The 18,397-nt window shown below is 41.2% G+C and overlaps 1 protein-coding gene across 1 annotated transcript; it reads left to right on the plus strand.

Annotated features, from left to right (window-relative positions):
* Positions 1–205: 205 nt before the first annotated feature.
* On the plus strand, positions 206–18,141 carry PMEL (premelanosome protein). The gene is made up of 12 exons (XM_070934764.1): positions 206–272; positions 4,776–4,904; positions 5,543–5,689; positions 5,809–5,946; positions 8,742–8,903; positions 9,649–10,068; positions 11,513–11,878; positions 14,052–14,216; positions 14,895–14,988; positions 15,279–15,481; positions 16,329–16,419; positions 17,982–18,141. Exons 1-12 carry the CDS (start codon positions 206–208, stop codon positions 18,139–18,141), a joined length of 2,142 nt encoding a protein of 713 aa, XP_070790865.1.
* The last annotated feature ends 256 nt before the right edge of the window (positions 18,142–18,397 follow it).

Here is an 18,397-nt window from a genome sequence, read left to right on the forward strand (position 1 = left end):
CACAGCCAATGTTCCCCCCTTCCCCCATCTCAATTATTAGAAAGAGGAGGGGGAAAGCCCCGTGCTGGAAAGAAAGCAATGTCTTCATGCTTCAAAGAGAGGTGGGTATATGCTAATGAGCTCCCTTTTTAATAGCGGGAAGGTCTTCCTTGCCTTCTTTTGCCATCAACTGTTCAAGAGACTACAAAGAACTCGAGATTTGAAGATGTCACGGATCTGGTTCCTATGGGCTGCTGTTTGGGCTCTCCTGGCTACTACTTCAGCTCAACGCAGTAAGTGGAACCCCATTTTCTCCTAGAGATCATGTCTATTTCACCCACAAAAGTTTGCCCCACCATAAACTATAATCTTGTGTGCCATCTTCTTTCCAAAGATTAGACTGAGCTACGCCTCAACTCTGTTGTCAGGTAACCCCTTGAATAGTATCTATTAATTTCACTTATGCACAAGGAATGATCTTCTTAATATTCTCTGTGTTGGACTTGCTGTTCAAAAATATTCAGAAGTCAAGAGACTTAATAGCTGCTCCTTTACTGTGCTGTCATCAGCATCACAAGGTAAATTCAGGTATCTTAACACGGGGATCAAAGGAACACAAATTCTTATGGTACAGTTAGGCCTTCAGAGGCATTTTATTATATATATATAAAGAATGTCTCTTATGCATAAACGCCTTAATTTTTTTTGCATGCATAAGCTAGACATCCAGTGTTTTTCCTTTTTAACAAAAAATATTCTCAGGAAAATGTGATTGTAGATGAAATTAAATTAGATGAAATAAGATTTGTTTTAAATAATATGTTATTATTTAACATATCTACAGTGCATCTACAGATCAAACTAGATTTGACTCCTTTCACAGGTGCTAATGTATGAATGGCAATGGTAGATTTTGCAGAAGGAACAGTGAGCAAATACGACATGCAGTGAGGGGCAATGAATGGAGAATCCAAACCGATTCCTTGGGACATAAATTTAACCTAGAAAATAGTTTTAATTTAGAGGGCAACCTTGGAGGGAAAAAACTATTGGCATCAAAAGAAAGACTAATTTGCTCTAGTTATAATATTTGGATCAGTTCTAGAATATTCAAAATTCTTATAAAAATGATTTTGGGGAATAGTTTGCTTCTACTCAGCTCATTGCAGTGTGAGAAAAATAATGATGCTTCTTTGCCACTCCAAAGCTGCATTGGAACTTTGGTTTAATTTGATTTTGTTACGTACTCTCTCATGCACGCACACCCACAACTCTTGCAAAGCCAAACCTCGTGGTGATCTGGATTTTTGCTCACTAATCCTCTTTTGTTGGTGCTTGCGGTTTGGGGTATGGAATGTGTGTGCCTAATTTGCTAAAGTCTGATGGTGGAGAGTCTCACCCTGCTCAGTCCGATCCAATTCTTAGTCAACCTGATTGCATTAAAGTGGGTGTGTGGGAGGAACCTCCATTTCAAATCTTAACAGCCGTTTAATGTTCAGCTACTGGTTGTGGTTGTGTATCCTTTGTTCTTTGTGAGTACTCCCTTTCTTTCCTCAGGGAAGTTTCCAGACATGGGTCTTTCATAGCAACTTCACTAAGAATTGGCACAAGCTAGCATTTAGTGGACATGAGTCTGAGGAGGAGGAAAAGGGCCATAGTTTTGTATTATAACATCTATTTTACATGCAGCAAATCCCAAATTCAGTTCATTCCATAATATCCCCAAGTAAATATTTTTATTTTTTTAATTTTCTAAGTGGCTTACTGTTGCTGTCTTCGAGGATATTTTTTTGACTTTCAAATCTAGTTTTTAGTCCTAAGATTTCCTGGTGATCTTGCATTCAAGTACTGCTCAAGTATAACTTTCCTTGCTTATCTCTCATGACCAAAGAAAATCGAACAGATGTTGCTGCCAGCTGAAACATCTTCAGAGAGATGGGTAAAAAATTCTTCATGAATCCTGGGGAGAATCTGCCTTCCCCGACCTGATACTTTCCAGATCTGATAAACCCTCAACCCCAATAATTCCCAGCCAGAACTGAAGTACAGCCCTTCTCAGCAGGTAGGGAAGATCAGTGTAGACACTGCTGAATGAAATGGCTGACGAGGTGTGAGGCAGCTTCTGGGATTGCTTTTGCAGTGAGTTCCATTGCTTCCCTTTTTATCAGGAGAAGTCAGGAGAGCTGAAAGGACAGTGGGAGTTTTGTTTTGTCTTGTTTTAAAGAGAAGTGTCTTGGAGCAGCCTGTGTAACTAATGGTAAAATCCTGGAAAACTAACCCATCTTCTCACATTTAGCAAATGCTGTTTTTTTTTCTTATCACATTGTAGTTTCCTATGTATGTTCTCTGCTTCTCACAAGTAGTTTGGAACACCCTTCTCTAGGCTGTCTCTCCCCACTGCCTGTGATGTGGCTAAGTACTTAAGACTTTCTTTTATTCTGCTGTAGGTGCAGACAGCATGTGACAGATCAGCCCACCCCAGTGCTGAGGGGCTCATATCACATGGATCTTGGCGGCCTCTATTCAAGCTCTTTCATGTGACTCTCAGCTGAGGCAGGCCTGTATAGCCACTGTGTAGTAAGGGAGGTCAGCCACTTCAGGTCTAAAGCTTGCCTAACCCCATCTCTGTCCCACTTCCTCCTTCCAATAGAGACTGATTCATACAACCACAGGGGCAAGAACAGCTTCCTTTAGGTGATATGTCTATATGGAGATTCTCAGTCATCCAGGTCATGGTTGTCCCAAAGGTGCTTTTTTCAAGAGGCAATTGGACTTTCTTTGTTTTTCTTTGAAGATGTTTCGCTTCTCATCCAAGAAGCTTCTTCAGCTCTGACTGGATGGATCCATTCCCCACCATCCAGCCAGAGCTGAAGAAGCTTCTTGGATGAGAAGCGAAATGTCTTCAAAGAAAAAGAAAGAAACTCCAGTTGCCTCTTGAAAAAAACACCTTTGGGACATTAAGGTGATACAGGTGTGGCACTATACAGCTCTCAAGCCTTGGATGCTGCCCCAGAAGCCTTCCGAAAATTGCCTTCAAATTATAATGTGTAACGTTATTTTTTATTTATTTAATCAAATTTTGGTACCACCCATCTCACTCTCAGAGTTACAGAAGAAGGAGGCTATTTACACTTAGGAGATTTAAATGTATTAAAATTAATATCAATTAAACAGGTACTATTGCTGTTATGGCCTACTGGAGGATATTCCTTGGCCAAACTATTCAAAAGCCAACTAGGTTTGCTTGTGCTACCTTCGCTGCCGCTGTTATTTTTTAAATAATAACTTCGTTAAGTTTTTACACTAAAATACTAACATAAAAGGGAAAGGGAATGACAAAACAATAAAGTGACAAAAACATACTTCAAACAAATACTGGTATAACAAAAGTGACCTCCGACTTTCTTTTAGTACAGGGGTATTAACAATACAGCAATCTTAATTTAAAGAGAAAACACCATATATTATAACTTAAAATACTCATAGTCTATATACTAAAAGCCAGTAGTCATTAAATGTCCATCTCTTAATTTCATATACATAATAGTAAGTAATCAAATATAAATAACCTTGTATTTAAAAAGCTACAATATTTCTTTAGTCAAGTCCGTTCTCATTGTCAGAATCCAAAATCAAAAGCTGACTTTTTTCTTTATCTTGTAAGAAATCTATCAAAGGCCTCCGGGTTGCATGAAATTTAATTGAATTATTAAAGTCTCAGAGCAAAGCAGTCAATTTTTTTGCCATCCCAGCTAGCTCCATTAACCCCTCTATGCCGATGTTCAAGATAAGAGACCCTTGGTCCTATTGTGTTACTTCCTGGTGCTATTTTATATCACTTTTCTTCTTTAAGTGAAAAATATGGAAAGCCGTAAAATAACCTGGCAAATATTACAGCTGAAGATCAGTCCAATGTGTATCGGATCGATACACCATTCCTAAAATCCAGAGTATAGCATTCCAGAAAAGACTTTGCACACTTTGGGGAGAACCCAGCATATTCAAGGACATCTGAGCAGGCTCAGCATGAGATTGAGGGGTGGGGGGCACTCAAGATGGCCAGAAAGTAATTAATCAACAAGCAGAAAACACCAGAACATCCCTTTGCTGTCTATCCAGCTCAGAATTGTCTTTAATCAGGCCATAAAATATATATTTTGTCCAACTATAATCCATTTATGTAAACATACAAATTCATTCACTTATTCAGAGGCAGGCTTTGGCAGAATCAAAGTAATATATGGTTGTTATACATCTAGCAATGAAAGATAAAAGTGACTTTTATAGTGATAATGTTATTATACCATGGCTCCTAACTTTATCTCTGATATAGTAGAAACTATGTGCCGGTAAAAAGACTAAAAAGCTGGAGTATCTCTGGGAGACAAGGGCTGGCAAAAAAATTCAAGAGGACCTATCAGGTACAAAGGATCAGAAAGTTTATTGCTTAAGCCAATACATGAGAATCTAGTCAACTAAAATTCAGTACTAAATTGACACCAGATAAAGGTCAATGGAATTCAAGAGGGATTAATTAGACTCTTTTTGGGAATGTAACGACTCTAGGCTGATGACTCATTTAACTCTACCCCCTACCCCAGCTTTGCCTATTCTTCTCTTACCAGGACCATTGCAATTATACATTTAAAGCCTGCCTCTTTTTCTATATGCTAGATGAGTATGCATGTGTGTTTCAGCTGCATGGTTGTGTCTGCCCTCTGGACTTTTTTGACCAGTGCTGCGCCCCCCCCCCCCCATGAATGCTCCCAGGATTACAGCAGATTTCTTTCTTCTAGGGTTCATTGGCCGGAACAACAGATGGGGGCAGAATGGGAGCCGGAGATACTCAGCTTACAAGACGTGGAACTCCAGTCTTTACCCCCGGTGGAGAGAAGGGGATCCCAGGCAGGGAAATTGCTGGCGAGGTATGAGATAAATTTGAAACAAGGACAGTCGGACTGAACAACAAGGGGAAACAATCAGTTGAGGTTTCTAGGCCTCAGTGTTGGTGGTGAGAGTGACCATGGACTCTACTTGCGGTCCTTCTTCAAAAAGACTGTCAAAGGCTCATCCTTTGCGAGGGAGCATTTTTTGCCTGACCTAAGTTCCACTTAGCCATTAAAAACTGTTAGACAACATCTTTGCATTGGGATAGCAGTCTGTCACTTGGTGGAGCCCCAATCACAGGCCTCCTTGTTGAGATGTACTGTGTCTTTTTTGCAGTTATCATCTCCCTTTCTAAATGTGCTTCTGTGGGGTCCTTGAGAACAAACCCCACTTCCTTCCAGCATTGATGATGTTGCCTAGTTGGTTAATGCAACATCTGCAAAACAAAAACAAACAAACAAAATCCCCAACCAAGCTCAGAGAGCACCAAGGAGCCCACAATTCATCCCTGAGCTACAAATATTCTCCTCTATTGAAATGTGTTTATGTTCTTTTCAGTTGTTATTGACGTACTTTTGACAAGCCTGTGCCCTGTTTTATCCTCGATAGCAGAGATATGGAAGTGAAGTGCCAGCTATGGGATAGATCAGAAACTTTGGACACTTTTTTTTTCTAGGTGGCAATGTGACATTTGATATCGGCAACGATGCCCCGACTATAACAAGTGCCAAAGTCACATTCAGGATTGCTTTGCGCTTTCCCGGTAATCAAACTGCGCTGCCAGATGGACGGGTAGTATGGAGCCAGAACTGCATCATAAATGGTAAGACGCACACATTGAAATGGGATATTCCTGTAGGAAAGCTATGATTTCAACCGAGGCCTTTTGGAGACTTATTGGCCATTTCTTTTTTCAATTCTCCATCCCATTCTCTTTTTCAGGCACCCGTATGAGAAAAGGGGATCCTGTTTTCCCAGACCAGGAGGATGATGCTTCTGATTATGTGTTTCCTGATGGACAACCCTTCTCCCCAAGCGATCGCCGGCCTGGCAAATTTGTCTTTGTCTGGCAGACGTGGGGTAAGTTGCTGCTTGGACACTTAGGGGACTGCATTTCAGTCCTTTCCTTCTTCATTACAGGTAATCAATAGTGGGTTGCTCCCGGTTCGCACCGGTTCAAAAGAACCGGTAGTAAAAATTTGTAGTAGTTCGGAGAACCGGTAATAACATTGGCTGGCCACACCCCCGAACCAGTCCCCGGCCTGGTCGCCGATAGCTTACCCCGCCCACCTCATCAGAGGCTTTTTTTTTTTTACTTTTAAAAGCATTTTTTCTACAATCTCTTCGGCTGAAAAAATGCTTTTAAAAGTAAAAAAAAAAAGCCTCTGATGATCGCGCAGCTCAACTGGGATCGTCAGAGGCTTTTAAAAGAATTTTTTCTACAACCTCTTTGGCCAAAGAGGTTGTAGAAAAAAAAATGCCTTTAAAACCCTCTGATGACCCTAGCTGAGTTGTTTGATCGTCAGAGACTTTTAAAAGTCTTAACGCACTGTAAGCCGCCCTGAGTCTCCGGAGAAGGGCGGCATATAAATCAAATTAAAATAAAAATAAAATAAAAATAAAAGCATTTTTTTCTGCAACCTCTTAAGGTTGTAGAAAAAATGCTTTTAAAAGTAAAAAAAAAAAAAAAAAGTTGGCCATGCTCACCCAGTCACACTATCCCCCCCACCAAGCCACGTCTACAAAATAAACCATGCCCGCAGAACTGGTAGTAAAAAATTTTAGAACCCACCCCTGCAGGTAATCCTTGATTTATGACCACAATTGAGCCCCAAAATTTTGTTCCTAAACACGTTAAGTGAGTTTTGCCCCATTTTATGACCTTTCTTGCCACATTTGTTAAGTGACTCACTGCGGTTGTTAAGTTAGTAACACAGAAGTTAAGTAAATCGGTCTTCCCTTTTGACTTTGTTTCTCAGAAGATCGCAAAAAGTGATCATGTGACCCCGGGATGCTGCAGCCATGATATACTATATGAGTCAGTTGCCAAGTGTCTGAATTTTGATCGTGTGACCATGGGGATGTTGTCACAGTCATGTGAACAATTATCTTAGGTCACATTTTTTTAGTGCTTTTGTAACTTTGGACAGTGGTTATAAGTTGAGGACTTACCTGTACTCCAGCCTAGCAACTTATAAAGTGTCTGAATCCATACATTGCACTAAACCATAAGGTGGTTTGTGCATGACTCATTATAAATGTTTGTTTATATTTCTTCAAAATATTTTTATACTGCCTATCCTGCTAATGATATTCGGGTGGGGAACATCAACAGTATACATGAGCAGAAATAAGAGTAGGGCAGTAGGCAAATAAAAAAGCAAAATAAAATAGTGATTTGTATTTAATCATGTAAAAGGTATGAACGCACAATGGTGAGTCCTCAAACAGTACCATCATGAAATGGCATATGCCACAAACTGAGCATGTTTCAGGACATGTATAAAACTGAAACAAACGGGCACATAATAAGGAGAAAGTGTTCCACAGCAGTAAAGGGATCTTCCTAGTTGACATAAAAAGAAAATCCACCGGATGTAGCACAATTAGGAAGGTCTTCACTGTGACTGGGAAGATTTAACTGTGAGAGTATGCCTCATTGTGTTGGACAGCACATAAATAGAGCGAGCTGCTGTAGATAATGATTTTCCTTAAAACTTTTTTGAATACTTCAAAAAATAAATGTTTTACTTTTTAAAAAAAGCATACAGAGAAAAATAACCTCCCTGTGAAGATTACTTCCTAATTACAGGTAGTCATGTTTAGCGACTGCCTCAGATAGGAACCATTCGCAAATAAAACAATATTTTTTAAAAAATAATTCTGAAATTAAGATCTGGTCAGTTTCAGGCAACTACCACTGGAGGGTTGGAATCAACTAATTAAGGTCACAGATGAGCTTGTTAACCTGCAGTTAGCACTTTTCAGGAAAGTGGTGTTATGTGGAGAAAAGCAGCTGAGGAAGAAATAAGTTGTTTAAGTAATCTCTCTGCTATGTCAGAGGGCAAAAAAAGAGAAAAAAATAGATTGCCATAGAAGAGAATTTTATCGGAGTGAAAAGCAGCAACTAGTGACTTTTGCAGCAACTCTCTCTCTCTCTCTCTCTCTCTCTCTCTCTCACACACACACACACACACACACACACACCCCTCACTCACTCACTCACTTAGTGATCATTTCACTTAACGACCAAGTGATCAAAACCAATTGCAATCATTAAATGGCGACCATCTGTATTTGCACGATTTAGCTTTAAGATATGAGTTTCATTACAAAATCAGTATGATTAGGATTGTTCCTTTTCTGAGCAGCTTGTAGATTATAGATAAATGATAGATAGATAGATAGATAGATAGATAGATAGATAGATAGATAGATAGATAGATATCAGCAGATGGCTTTTAGAGGCTAACACAAAAAATATTCTGGTAAGTACTGTTCATTTGTACAGCTCTTGAAAACACAAGATCCCTGCTAGAAAACATATTTGATAAGTACCTAATCTATGGGGACTCTTAAGTGTCTTACTGCATTAATTTACATTCCTATTTTATTTCTTATTTTCCTGCTGTCTCAACTGAAAAAGGGACTTATTATTACCAAGCTTTAACTACTTCTCCAGGCTTCTCAAATAAAAAGATGGTCAATGGACATGCAGGTTGGGAATTGAAGGAGCTGGTGCCATATCTGGAAAGCATCCCCTTCTGATCTAAATTACACCAGGAGGAAGGACAGTTTCCTTTTTCAATTTAGGAAGTATTATGCCTACTATTTTCAAATCTGGCGTTTCTCCCATATTCTTTTTCTCCCTACAGGGCAATACTGGCAAGTGGTAGATGGTCCCACCTCCTCATTGACCATTGAAACAGCTGATATTGCTTTAGGCTCCTATACCATGAATGTGGCAGTCTATCATTACCGGGGACGTGAGAAATTCATCCCTATTGGTGGTACCTCATCTCAGTTCAGCATCACGGGTAAATATTAATGGACTTGGCTGGGTGCTTGATAAATCTAGGGATTATTTATTTATTTATTTTATTTTATTCAATTTGTATACCACCCTTCTCCTAGTGGACTCAGGGCGGTGCACAGCCAGAACTAAAACACATACCAATACAAAATTTAAAATTTTTAAAAGAATTACATGACTTTGGCCCAGAATTTAAAACATTCAAACTAAAACCCATTGACAATTTAAAAAGCTAAAAAAGGGAGTGGGGGTTTCATGCCAGCCCTGCTTGATGGAAAAGAAAAGTTTTTAGGGCACGGCGAAAGACCCGGAGATCCGATATCCTTCGTATCTCTGGGGCAAATCATTCCAGAAGGCAGGAGCTGCCACAGAGAAGGCCCTCCCCCTTATGTGACATTATCTCCTGCCTTCTGCACTTAGCCATCTAAAAGATATCCAAGGGTTCCATAATAAAAGCTAGAAAGGCTAGGTTGCTTTGTACACTAATCCCAGATATCTTTTGATTAACGAAAAGAAACTGCTGGGCTGATAACAAGACAGTTAATTGTGGAGTAACCAAATTGGATTCCTGAGAGGAATGGAGCAAATTTGTTTTAGAAAAGCTGCCGCACTGATGATGTTACCTTGTTTGATAGTGAAACATCTGCAAGAAAACAACCAAGCTCGGAGAGCATCAAGAACCCCACAAGTTGCTCATTCTCTCCAAATTAAGTTTCCATGCCCACTTGATTTTCTGCTTCCTTTCCCAGACCAGATCCCATTCCAAGTGAACATTGCACAACTTCTTGATACCGATGAGACAGATAGTCGTTTTGTGCGAAACCGAGCCATCTCCTTTGCTGTGCAGCTCCATGACCCTAGTCAATACTTCCATGATGCCGACATCTCCTACTCCTGGGATTTTGGTGACCAGAGTGGGACCCTGATTTCTCGATCAACCATGGTCACTCACACCTACCTTTCTGCTGGTACCTTCAGCCCTCACGTGGTGGTTCAGGCTGCCATTCCTGTGGCTTCATGTGGAGGCAGTACTTCAGAAGACCCATTCATCATGCCCACAACCCTCATGCCCACCACCGCTCCAAGTGGAACTACGGTTCAAGCTTCCAGTGTGTTTTCCACTATAAATAGCATCACTGGGGCAAGCACTGAAGAGGCTGTGACTTCTGGTAAGTATTCATCTGCTTAGCTGATTTTAGTCAAAATCCCATCTATTGTCAGCTATTTCAAAAACAGGTTCTCTACCAAGACTAAATGTACTTTTCAAATAAATTTGGATATAGTTAATGAGTTGGCATAATTCATTTTATGTCTAGAATGAATGTTCAGGTCCAGGGTAGAAATGTTAAGAGCTTTTAACAGAAAGTGGAACAACAACATTGTACTACAGCAGTAGAAAATTGAACAATGTTTTTCAACCTCTTCTAGAAAAAAATGGGATATGAAGGGGTCCCCTGTTGATTAGCTAAAAGACAATTGTCCATCTTTTCTAATCTTCAAAACCATTAAAGGCCTTTTTTTATATGATGTAATCTCACTCTCACTTCACATTGGGAGATGAGTCCAAACAAGAATGAAGAAGTTGAGGGAATGCTTGTTTGTGTCTTTGTTTTGCTGCCCATCTCACTAACAAGTGCCTCTGGGCAGCTTATAATGTCCTAAATAGAAGAATAAAACAATTAGAAGGTTAAAATGTTTTTTTTTAAGTTGGGTATTAACAGTTAAAACATTAACAACAAACAGGATAAAAAGGACCAATAGATAAATGGGGTGGAGGTAGGATTCTTTAGAATCCTTTTCAAGGGCAGCTGAGATTTGGGGAAGCTTCTTAAAGTAAATAAGAAAACCTGGAAACACCAAATGTTCCTGAGGTGAAAAAGAGTTCAGTTTTTATTCTGCTCCTAAATTTTTTCCAAATTTGGATAATTTCTCATTTTGATCACACTAAAACACTATTCAGGCATTTTCATAACAAGAATGTCAAGACCTGAAGCATTTATATCAGGGGTGTCCAACCTTGGCAACTTTAAGACCTATGGACTTCAACTCCCAGAATTCCCTAGACAGCCATGTTTAGTTGAAGTCCACAAGTCTTAAAGTTGCCAAGGTTGGACACCCTGATCTATATTCTGGTTTTAAAATCTTGAATCCACAAAAGTGCTTCTGAATTTTTTTTTTGAGTATATATATTTTCCCAAGCAAAAACTATCCTTGATGCTCCATATTCTGGGTGGCACTCATATTCCTTGTTAGCCTTTGCTGACCTATCTGTATTGGATTCCCATGGGCCTGCATAAATCACAGCTTGATAGATCTTGAGAACGTCCATTTGGGAAAGCTTATTCCAAGTTCATGAAGCAATCCTATTGCCAAGGTTATTCCATCAACAACCAGCCTATGCTAAATTGAACGGGGAGATTTATATAAAATAATAAAATGCAGGGTTCACGCCAGCCCTTAATGGAACATGTTATGAATTATAGCAGAAGAATTGGGTCTTCCAGTACGGTCTTTTAGTAGGTTGCAACTGTCCTATAGAAATTACGTTTAGTACCTTTCCCTTGTAACCTCTCATTCTGTTTCTTCTAACCCATCTATCTTTTGTATCTTTAGTCCCGGCTTCTGTGACTTCAGTCCTTTCCACTGTACCACCAGCAGTAACTGAAGAGGCAACATCTGTAGCCACAGTTCCTGCTGCAAACATCAGTGCTGGGCCTGAAGAAACAGATTTAGCAGCTGCTTCAGTGGAACCTGCAGTTGTTGCATCATCTGATGCAACTGAAGACAGTGCAGGCACTGAGGGTGTGACTATTGCCATGTCTGCATCTCTCCCAAATACCATGGCATCTTCAGCAGCATCTGAATCTCCACCAGGCTCTGTGGCTCCAGGTTCTTCATCTACAATAGCACCTGAGAATGATCAAGGGACACCAGAACCCATTGTTTTGTCTCCCGTTGCATCTACAACTATCCTTTCAGGTATCCTTCGACAACACTTTTTATCATAGCTAGTGTCTCTGGCAGCAGGTAGGCCTGGCAAGAGATTCCTTGTGCCTCTGAGAATAGCCTGCTGTTTTTGGCTGTGCTGTCTACCTTTATCTGCATGTGAAGGGCAGTGTTACAGAACAGAGAAAGAATCCCACTTGGGGCTCATCACAGGAAGTTTTAGAAGCCAAGAATGGAAAATTATTTGTAGAGAAAAATATGGGGTGAATGATCTAAATCAATTTGGGGAACAGTAGACCATCTGAAGCTTCTACAAAGTTTCCTCTGATTGATTAATTATTGTTTATGATTGATTAAAACTGTAATTTTATGGCAGTTCTAGAGCAGAGATGAGGCCCTCCACATACTGCTCAGAGTATTTCTTGCTGCTGGCCATGCTGGATAATGCTACTAGGATTTGTGGTTCAGATACATTTGAGGGACATGAGCAGTGGTGAAATGTAAAATTTGTTACTACCGGTTCTGTGGGTATGGCTTGGTTGGGGGTGTGTGTGTTAATGTGACTGAGTGGGCGTGGCCAACTTTTTTTTTTAACTTTTAAAAAATGCTTTTAAAAGCCTCTGGCGCTCCCAGCTGAGTTGCCTGATCGTCAGAGGCCTTTTTTTCTTTTAAAAACATTTTTTCTACAGCTTCTTCGGCCCAAGAGGTTGTTTAAAAAAATGCTTTTAAAAGCCTCTGACAACCTCTTCGGCCGAAGAGGTTGTAGAAAAAATGCTTTTGAAAGCCTCTGACGATCCCAGCTGAGCCGCGTGATGATCAGAGGCTTTTTTTTTACTTTTAAAAGCATTTTTTCGGCCAAAGAGGTTGTAGAAAAAATGCTTTAAAAAAAAAAGCCTCTGATGATCGCGCGGCTCAGCTGGGCATGGGGGGGGGCAGGGATTTTTGTTACCGGTTCTCTGAACCACCCGCCGCCCTCGCTACCAGATTGGGCGATCCGGTCAGAACCGGGAGGATTTCACCCCTGGACATGAGGTTTTCAACCCATATGCAGAAAGCATATGCAATGGGAAGAAGGAATGACCTTGAGGATCAAAAAGAAGAGTCACTACCAAGACACTGATCAGATAAAAGAAAACCGAGTCCAGGCCAGAATTGTAATCCAAGAAAACATCTCAACAAGATAAAAGAAAGAAGAGGAGAAGCACTTTCAGACTTCCAAGATTCTGTTTCTATGAGCTTATAATAAAAGCAGTATTAACCTGCAGCAGAGGTGGGTTCCAGCAGGTTCTGACCAGTTCTGGAGAACCAGTAGCGGAAATTTTGAGTAGTTCAGAGAACCGGTAAATACCACCTCTGACTGGCCCCGCCCCCATCTATTCTCTGCCTCCCGAGTCCCAGCTGATTGGGAGGAAATGGGGATTTTGCAGTAACCTTCCCCTGGAGTGAGGTGGGAATGGAGCTTTTACAGTATCTTTCCCCTGCTATGCCCACCAAGCCATGCCACGCCCATCAAGCCACACCCAGAGAACCAGTAGTAAAAATTTTTGAAACCCACCACTGGCCTGCATGACTTTGCTCTCCTAGACTGGATTGTTTTGAAGGGCTGACATCATGATAGTGTTCCTTTTCTTGAATGTCCTACTATTACTCTTCCCAACTTGATCCCATCTAATGCTAGGACAGTTTCTTGAAACTGTAATATATCTGAAATCATCAGGTTTGGGATGAATCCAGATGTTTCACCAGAATGGCAAAACTTGTCATAACATAAGCACCACCACTTGCATATGTATCTGTGACATTATAAATACACAGACAGACAGACAAAAGGGACAGACTTTGTCAGGACAAATATTTCATGTTTCTCCCCATCCTTATGCCTTAGTAACACTTACCTATTCTAATTAGTTATTGTATTCCTGTCACTTATCCTAAACAGGAGTAGGCGACCTAGTATCCTCTAGATTTAATTTCAATTGCCATCAGCCCTGGGAAAGAGCCAGTGGCAAGGGTTGTCAGAAGTTGTGGCCCAAAACATCTGGAAAGGACTAATTTATTCAATTTCTGAGGCAGTCCATTAAATTTATGGCTATTCCTTCCAGCAAATACTATTTTTGAGATGGAGACAATCTGAAGCTAAGGTGGAATACTAATAAGCCTTTATCCATGAATATTATAATATATTTCCAGTATTTTTTTTCCTCAGTAGATGCCTCTGAAGATACAACAGCCATGAACCCAGTGGGTTCGGTTATGCCTGCCACAGGAACAATCGCAGGAGATGTGGTGCAGCTCCTGGTGAAACGCCAGGCACTCCCTGGATGCCTCCTCTATCGTTATGGAACCTTTGCCACTAATCTGGACATCATCCGTAAGTCTAGGGAATGATGGGTAATAATGGGTAACCATTAAGCACCCACACCAATTAGGCCAGAGGCTGTTGGACATCATTGGGCAAGGAGGATGGATCTAAACCACATGCAGAGCCATCTATCTTTAGAAGATGACAGAATAATGTAATCACCATAAGATAGTCTACCCCAATCCAATCGTTGCCACAAATTAAGTTCAAAGCTAGCAGAGAATTCTGGTCAGAGCACATTTAGAAGGTAAGAGTAATATGACATGTCTGGGGCTAAAAGTTACACAAGGTGTTTTGTGAAAATTAAAATGCCCATTCCACACTCTGTTTTCCAAATCTAAAAACAGGTCCATTTTGTGCCATCTTTGGTGCCCTCTGAGCTTGGTTGTTTGCATGTGCACTGCTGATGTTACTTTGCTAGGTAATAAAACACCTGCAAGTAAATAATCAAGTTCAGAGAGTATCAAGGACTCCACAGTTCAACCCAATAGTCCAATAGTCTCTTCTATTGGAACCATGTCCTTGTTACCTGAAAAACCAAACATTTTCTTCCAATTAACTTTGGTTTGTAGAGGCCAGGTTTAAAAGGCCTCCATGTACAGGAATGAATCAGAGGGTGAGGAGTGGGGCGGGGAAATATAGGACATATATGCTGCATAAACAGGTCTGTGTTCTCTTTTATTGCAGAGGGCATAGAGAGTGTGGAAATTGTGGAGATAATACCACTAACACCCACTATTGCTGAGAATGCAGTAGATCTCACGGTGACCTGCCAGGGAAGGTAGGTTTCATAGCTGAAAAAAATGACTCTGATAAGATTCCTACCTTCTTAAAGTGGTGGTTGAAGCATATGGGAAGAAAGAAAAGATATTGGACATCGAGCAACAGGAACTGTGAAACAAGCCCCTCTCAGAATGGTGGGTGGTGGGAAAGATTTTTGAATGGCAATATTTGAACGGCATAGCAGTCATGTGGAAATCTTGCCAAGGGGAGTGTTCATATGTATGATTCTGGGAAGGGAACTGGCCTTTTTTGATGGATGGACTAATCAATAGCCTTGTTCACTTGTAGCCTCCCCCAAGAAGTCTGCACAACCGTTTCAGATCCTGATTGTGTGATAGTCCAGGAGAGTGTGTGCAATCCTGTTCAGCCAAGCCCAGACTGCCAGCTTGTTTTGCGCCAGGCCTTCAACCAATCTGGCCTCTACTGCGTCAACATCTCACTGGCTGATGCCAACACCTTGGCTGTTGCCAGCACCCAAGTCAGCGTTCAGAGTAAGGCCCACTATTCTAGGGTGACCTAAGTCTTCTGTAAGACAATGTTCCTTCTGTTTCTCTTTATGTTATTGGCAGTTTTATTGCAATCCCTCATTCTAGTATGCTGACAACCAGAGGCCAAACACAATGGCTGGGTTTCCGGGGTGGGTTCTAAATTTTTTTACTACCGGTTCTGTGGGTGTGGCTTATTTTGTGGGTGTGGCTTGGTGGGGGGTAATGTGACTGGGTCGGCCGAAGAGGTTATAGAAAAAAATGCTTTTAAAAGCCTCTGACGATCCCAGCTGAGCCACGTGATCATCAGAGGCTTTTTTTTTTTTTTAACTTTTAAAAGCATTTTTTCGGCCGAAGGGGTTGTAGAAAAAATGCTTTTAAAAGTTAAAAAAAAAAAAGCCTCTGATAAGGTGGGCAGGGTAAGGGAGCGGCGACCGGGCCAGGGACTGGTTCAGGGGTGTGGCCAGCCAATGTTATTACTGATTCTCCGAACTACTACAAATTTTTATTACCGGTTCTTGCGAACCGGTGCGAACTGGGAGCAACCCACCACTGCTGGGTTTATACATCATTCTAAGCCACAGTTAACAACTATAGTGGCTAAGTTAACATACAGCTAAGTTAAAAATAAATAAATTGTGTTATGGTTTAAGACGTTAACCAATTTCTTCCTGGTTTATCACCCTTTGTGAAGTATGACAAGGTTGAGGTAGAGTTGCTCACAATCAAGATGATTTTTCCATTAGAAATATAGGCCTATTCTAAAGGAATGGTTTGTGCCATGTTTTTAAAGGAACAGCACACGATCCTTATTATAAGCACCACTAAATATCAATTCCTCTGTTTCTTATAGCAGAAAGAAATCAAGCTTCAGCCCAAATAACATTTGTAGTTGGAGGAATGCTGGTTATTGCTGCCGTGGGAGCTGCTATCTATACCTATCGGTGAGTCTACTCCATGGGTGGGTTCTACTTACCTTTACTACTGGTTCGCATCGCGCCCGTGTGCACTCTTCTGCGCATGTGTAGATCACCTATGATGATGTCCGGGTCAGTGGACGGAGCCTCCCGCCGGTTTTACTACCGGTTCTTGCGAACCGGTCCAAACCAGGGACAACTCATCACTGGTCTACTCCCATTCATATCTGGGTCGTTCATCATTAGCCAGGAGTGAACGTACTATGTATATATATTATATATTAACTTATGAGCTAGAGTAGTTGCTAACATCTGACTGAAGATAGGACAGTCTGACATTTTCCAACCAAGCGCAAGAGCTGCGGGCTGAATCCTGGCCTAATGTTCATATTCTGCTTTGGCTAGGAGATGATGCAAGGGGATCTGTGCTTTTGCTGCTCATCCACAAAAATCAAGTCCTTATGGCATCTGGGATGGATCTGAAATAGCAAGGTGATTAATCTTTGGAGCATGTTAAGTTACTGCATCAGAACAGAGAAAGGAGTATCTGGCTGGACGTTGATCGATAGTGACTCTCCAAGATTGCAAGCAAAGGTTTGCCCTGTAGTTACAATCCTTGAACTAGGCATGCCTCAGATGCGTTCTGCTCTAACTACAGACTTCCTTTCCTCTATTAAACTCTCCATTAGGTACTTTGAATAGGGACACGGTGGCTCAGTGGCTAAGACGCTAAGCTTATCGATCGAAAGGTCGGCAGTTCAGTGGTTTGAATCCCTAGTGCTGCGTAATGGGATGAGCTCCTGTCACTTGTCCCAGCTTCTGCCAACCTAGCAGTTCGAAAGTATGTAAAAAATGCAAGTAGAAAAATAGGGACCACCTTTGGTGGGCAGGTAACAGCGTTCCATGTGCCTTTGGCATTTAGTCATGCCGGCCACATGACCACGGAGACGTCTTTGGACAGCACTGGATCTTCGGCTTTGAAACAGAGATGAGCCCCCTAGAGTCAAAAACGACTAGCACATATGTGCAAGGTGAACCTTTACCTTTACGTTTTGTGTACTTTGACATTTAGGGAGACAACAGCAGAGATGGAGCAGCTTTACTAGGGTAAAATCAGAGTAACAAGGGCAATTTGCCTAAAGACATAACAAAGGAGTTAATCTGATCTGTGAAGTTTCTACACAACAAATATTCCTCCCCAGAATTTCATTAATCATTGATTAATCTCATTGTCTGTCTTACTTTTTACAGGGCTTCTTATAGTATCGTGCAATTTATTCCTTAGGCCTTCTGGGTACGATTCCAACTATAAACTAAGCACTCTGAATGGCCAGTTCACCCATTCAGTTGTATTGTTTATGGCAGGCATTTTGCAGAGTCCACCTGGAGGAGGTCTTTATCCTTCATAGGGCCGTTGAACAGCAAAAGACTAAATCTTTACAGGTTGAGTTCTTCTCTTTTGCCAGACAAAGAATTTAAGAGTTCTTATTCAAAAGAGCAAGCAGAGTAAGAAACATGGAGATGCTTTGGGTGCTTTTAAACATCATCAATGCGCTCAAGATTGTTACTAATGTCTTCCTTGGTTACAGGCATTTGAGACACATCCCTCTACGGGCCATGATGTCTCCTGGCACTTCTCCAAGGAACTGGTTTCCTGACCGCACAGCTGTACGCCTCTTCCTTGGCCAGGCGTTTGGCCGGAGGGCCAGTGGAGAGAGCAGCCCCTTGCTCAGTGGCAACGTCATCTAAATGGAAGTCAACAAGCTTTGCAAATTAAAAACTGAACGCATTGAGCCCTTAGAAAGAAAACCATGCCCCCTATATTTACTTTAAGTTGATGCTCTTCTGATGCCAGCTGAGTAAACTCTCAGCCACTTTGAGGTGCCATCTCAGTGCCTGCCTGGGTGGGGAGATACAGACAGCACTGAAGGAAGTGTAGTCATTTTTAGAGCACCACAATTGCATTCAGCCCATGCCATGCTGGTCCTAGGAAGTCAAGACAGCT

Source organism: Pituophis catenifer, unplaced genomic scaffold (genome assembly GCF_029215685.1).
Source record: "Pituophis catenifer annectens isolate HBS135680 unplaced genomic scaffold, rPitCat1.0.hap2 SCAF_2, whole genome shotgun sequence".
Taxonomy (NCBI): domain Eukaryota; kingdom Metazoa; phylum Chordata; class Lepidosauria; order Squamata; family Colubridae; genus Pituophis; species Pituophis catenifer.

Bases quoted from the DNA above. Each gene is read 5' to 3' on its own strand.
- PMEL (XM_070934764.1), top strand. From the start codon at position 206: ATGTCACGGATCTGGTTCCTATGGGCTGCTGTTTGGGCTCTCCTGGCT. The intron at 8,904-9,648 runs GTAAATATTAAT...TTCCTTTCCCAG, and splicing joins ATCTCAGTTCAGCATCACGG to ACCAGATCCCATTCCAAGTG. The intron at 14,989-15,278 runs GTAGGTTTCATA...GTTCACTTGTAG, and splicing joins ACGGTGACCTGCCAGGGAAG to CCTCCCCCAAGAAGTCTGCA.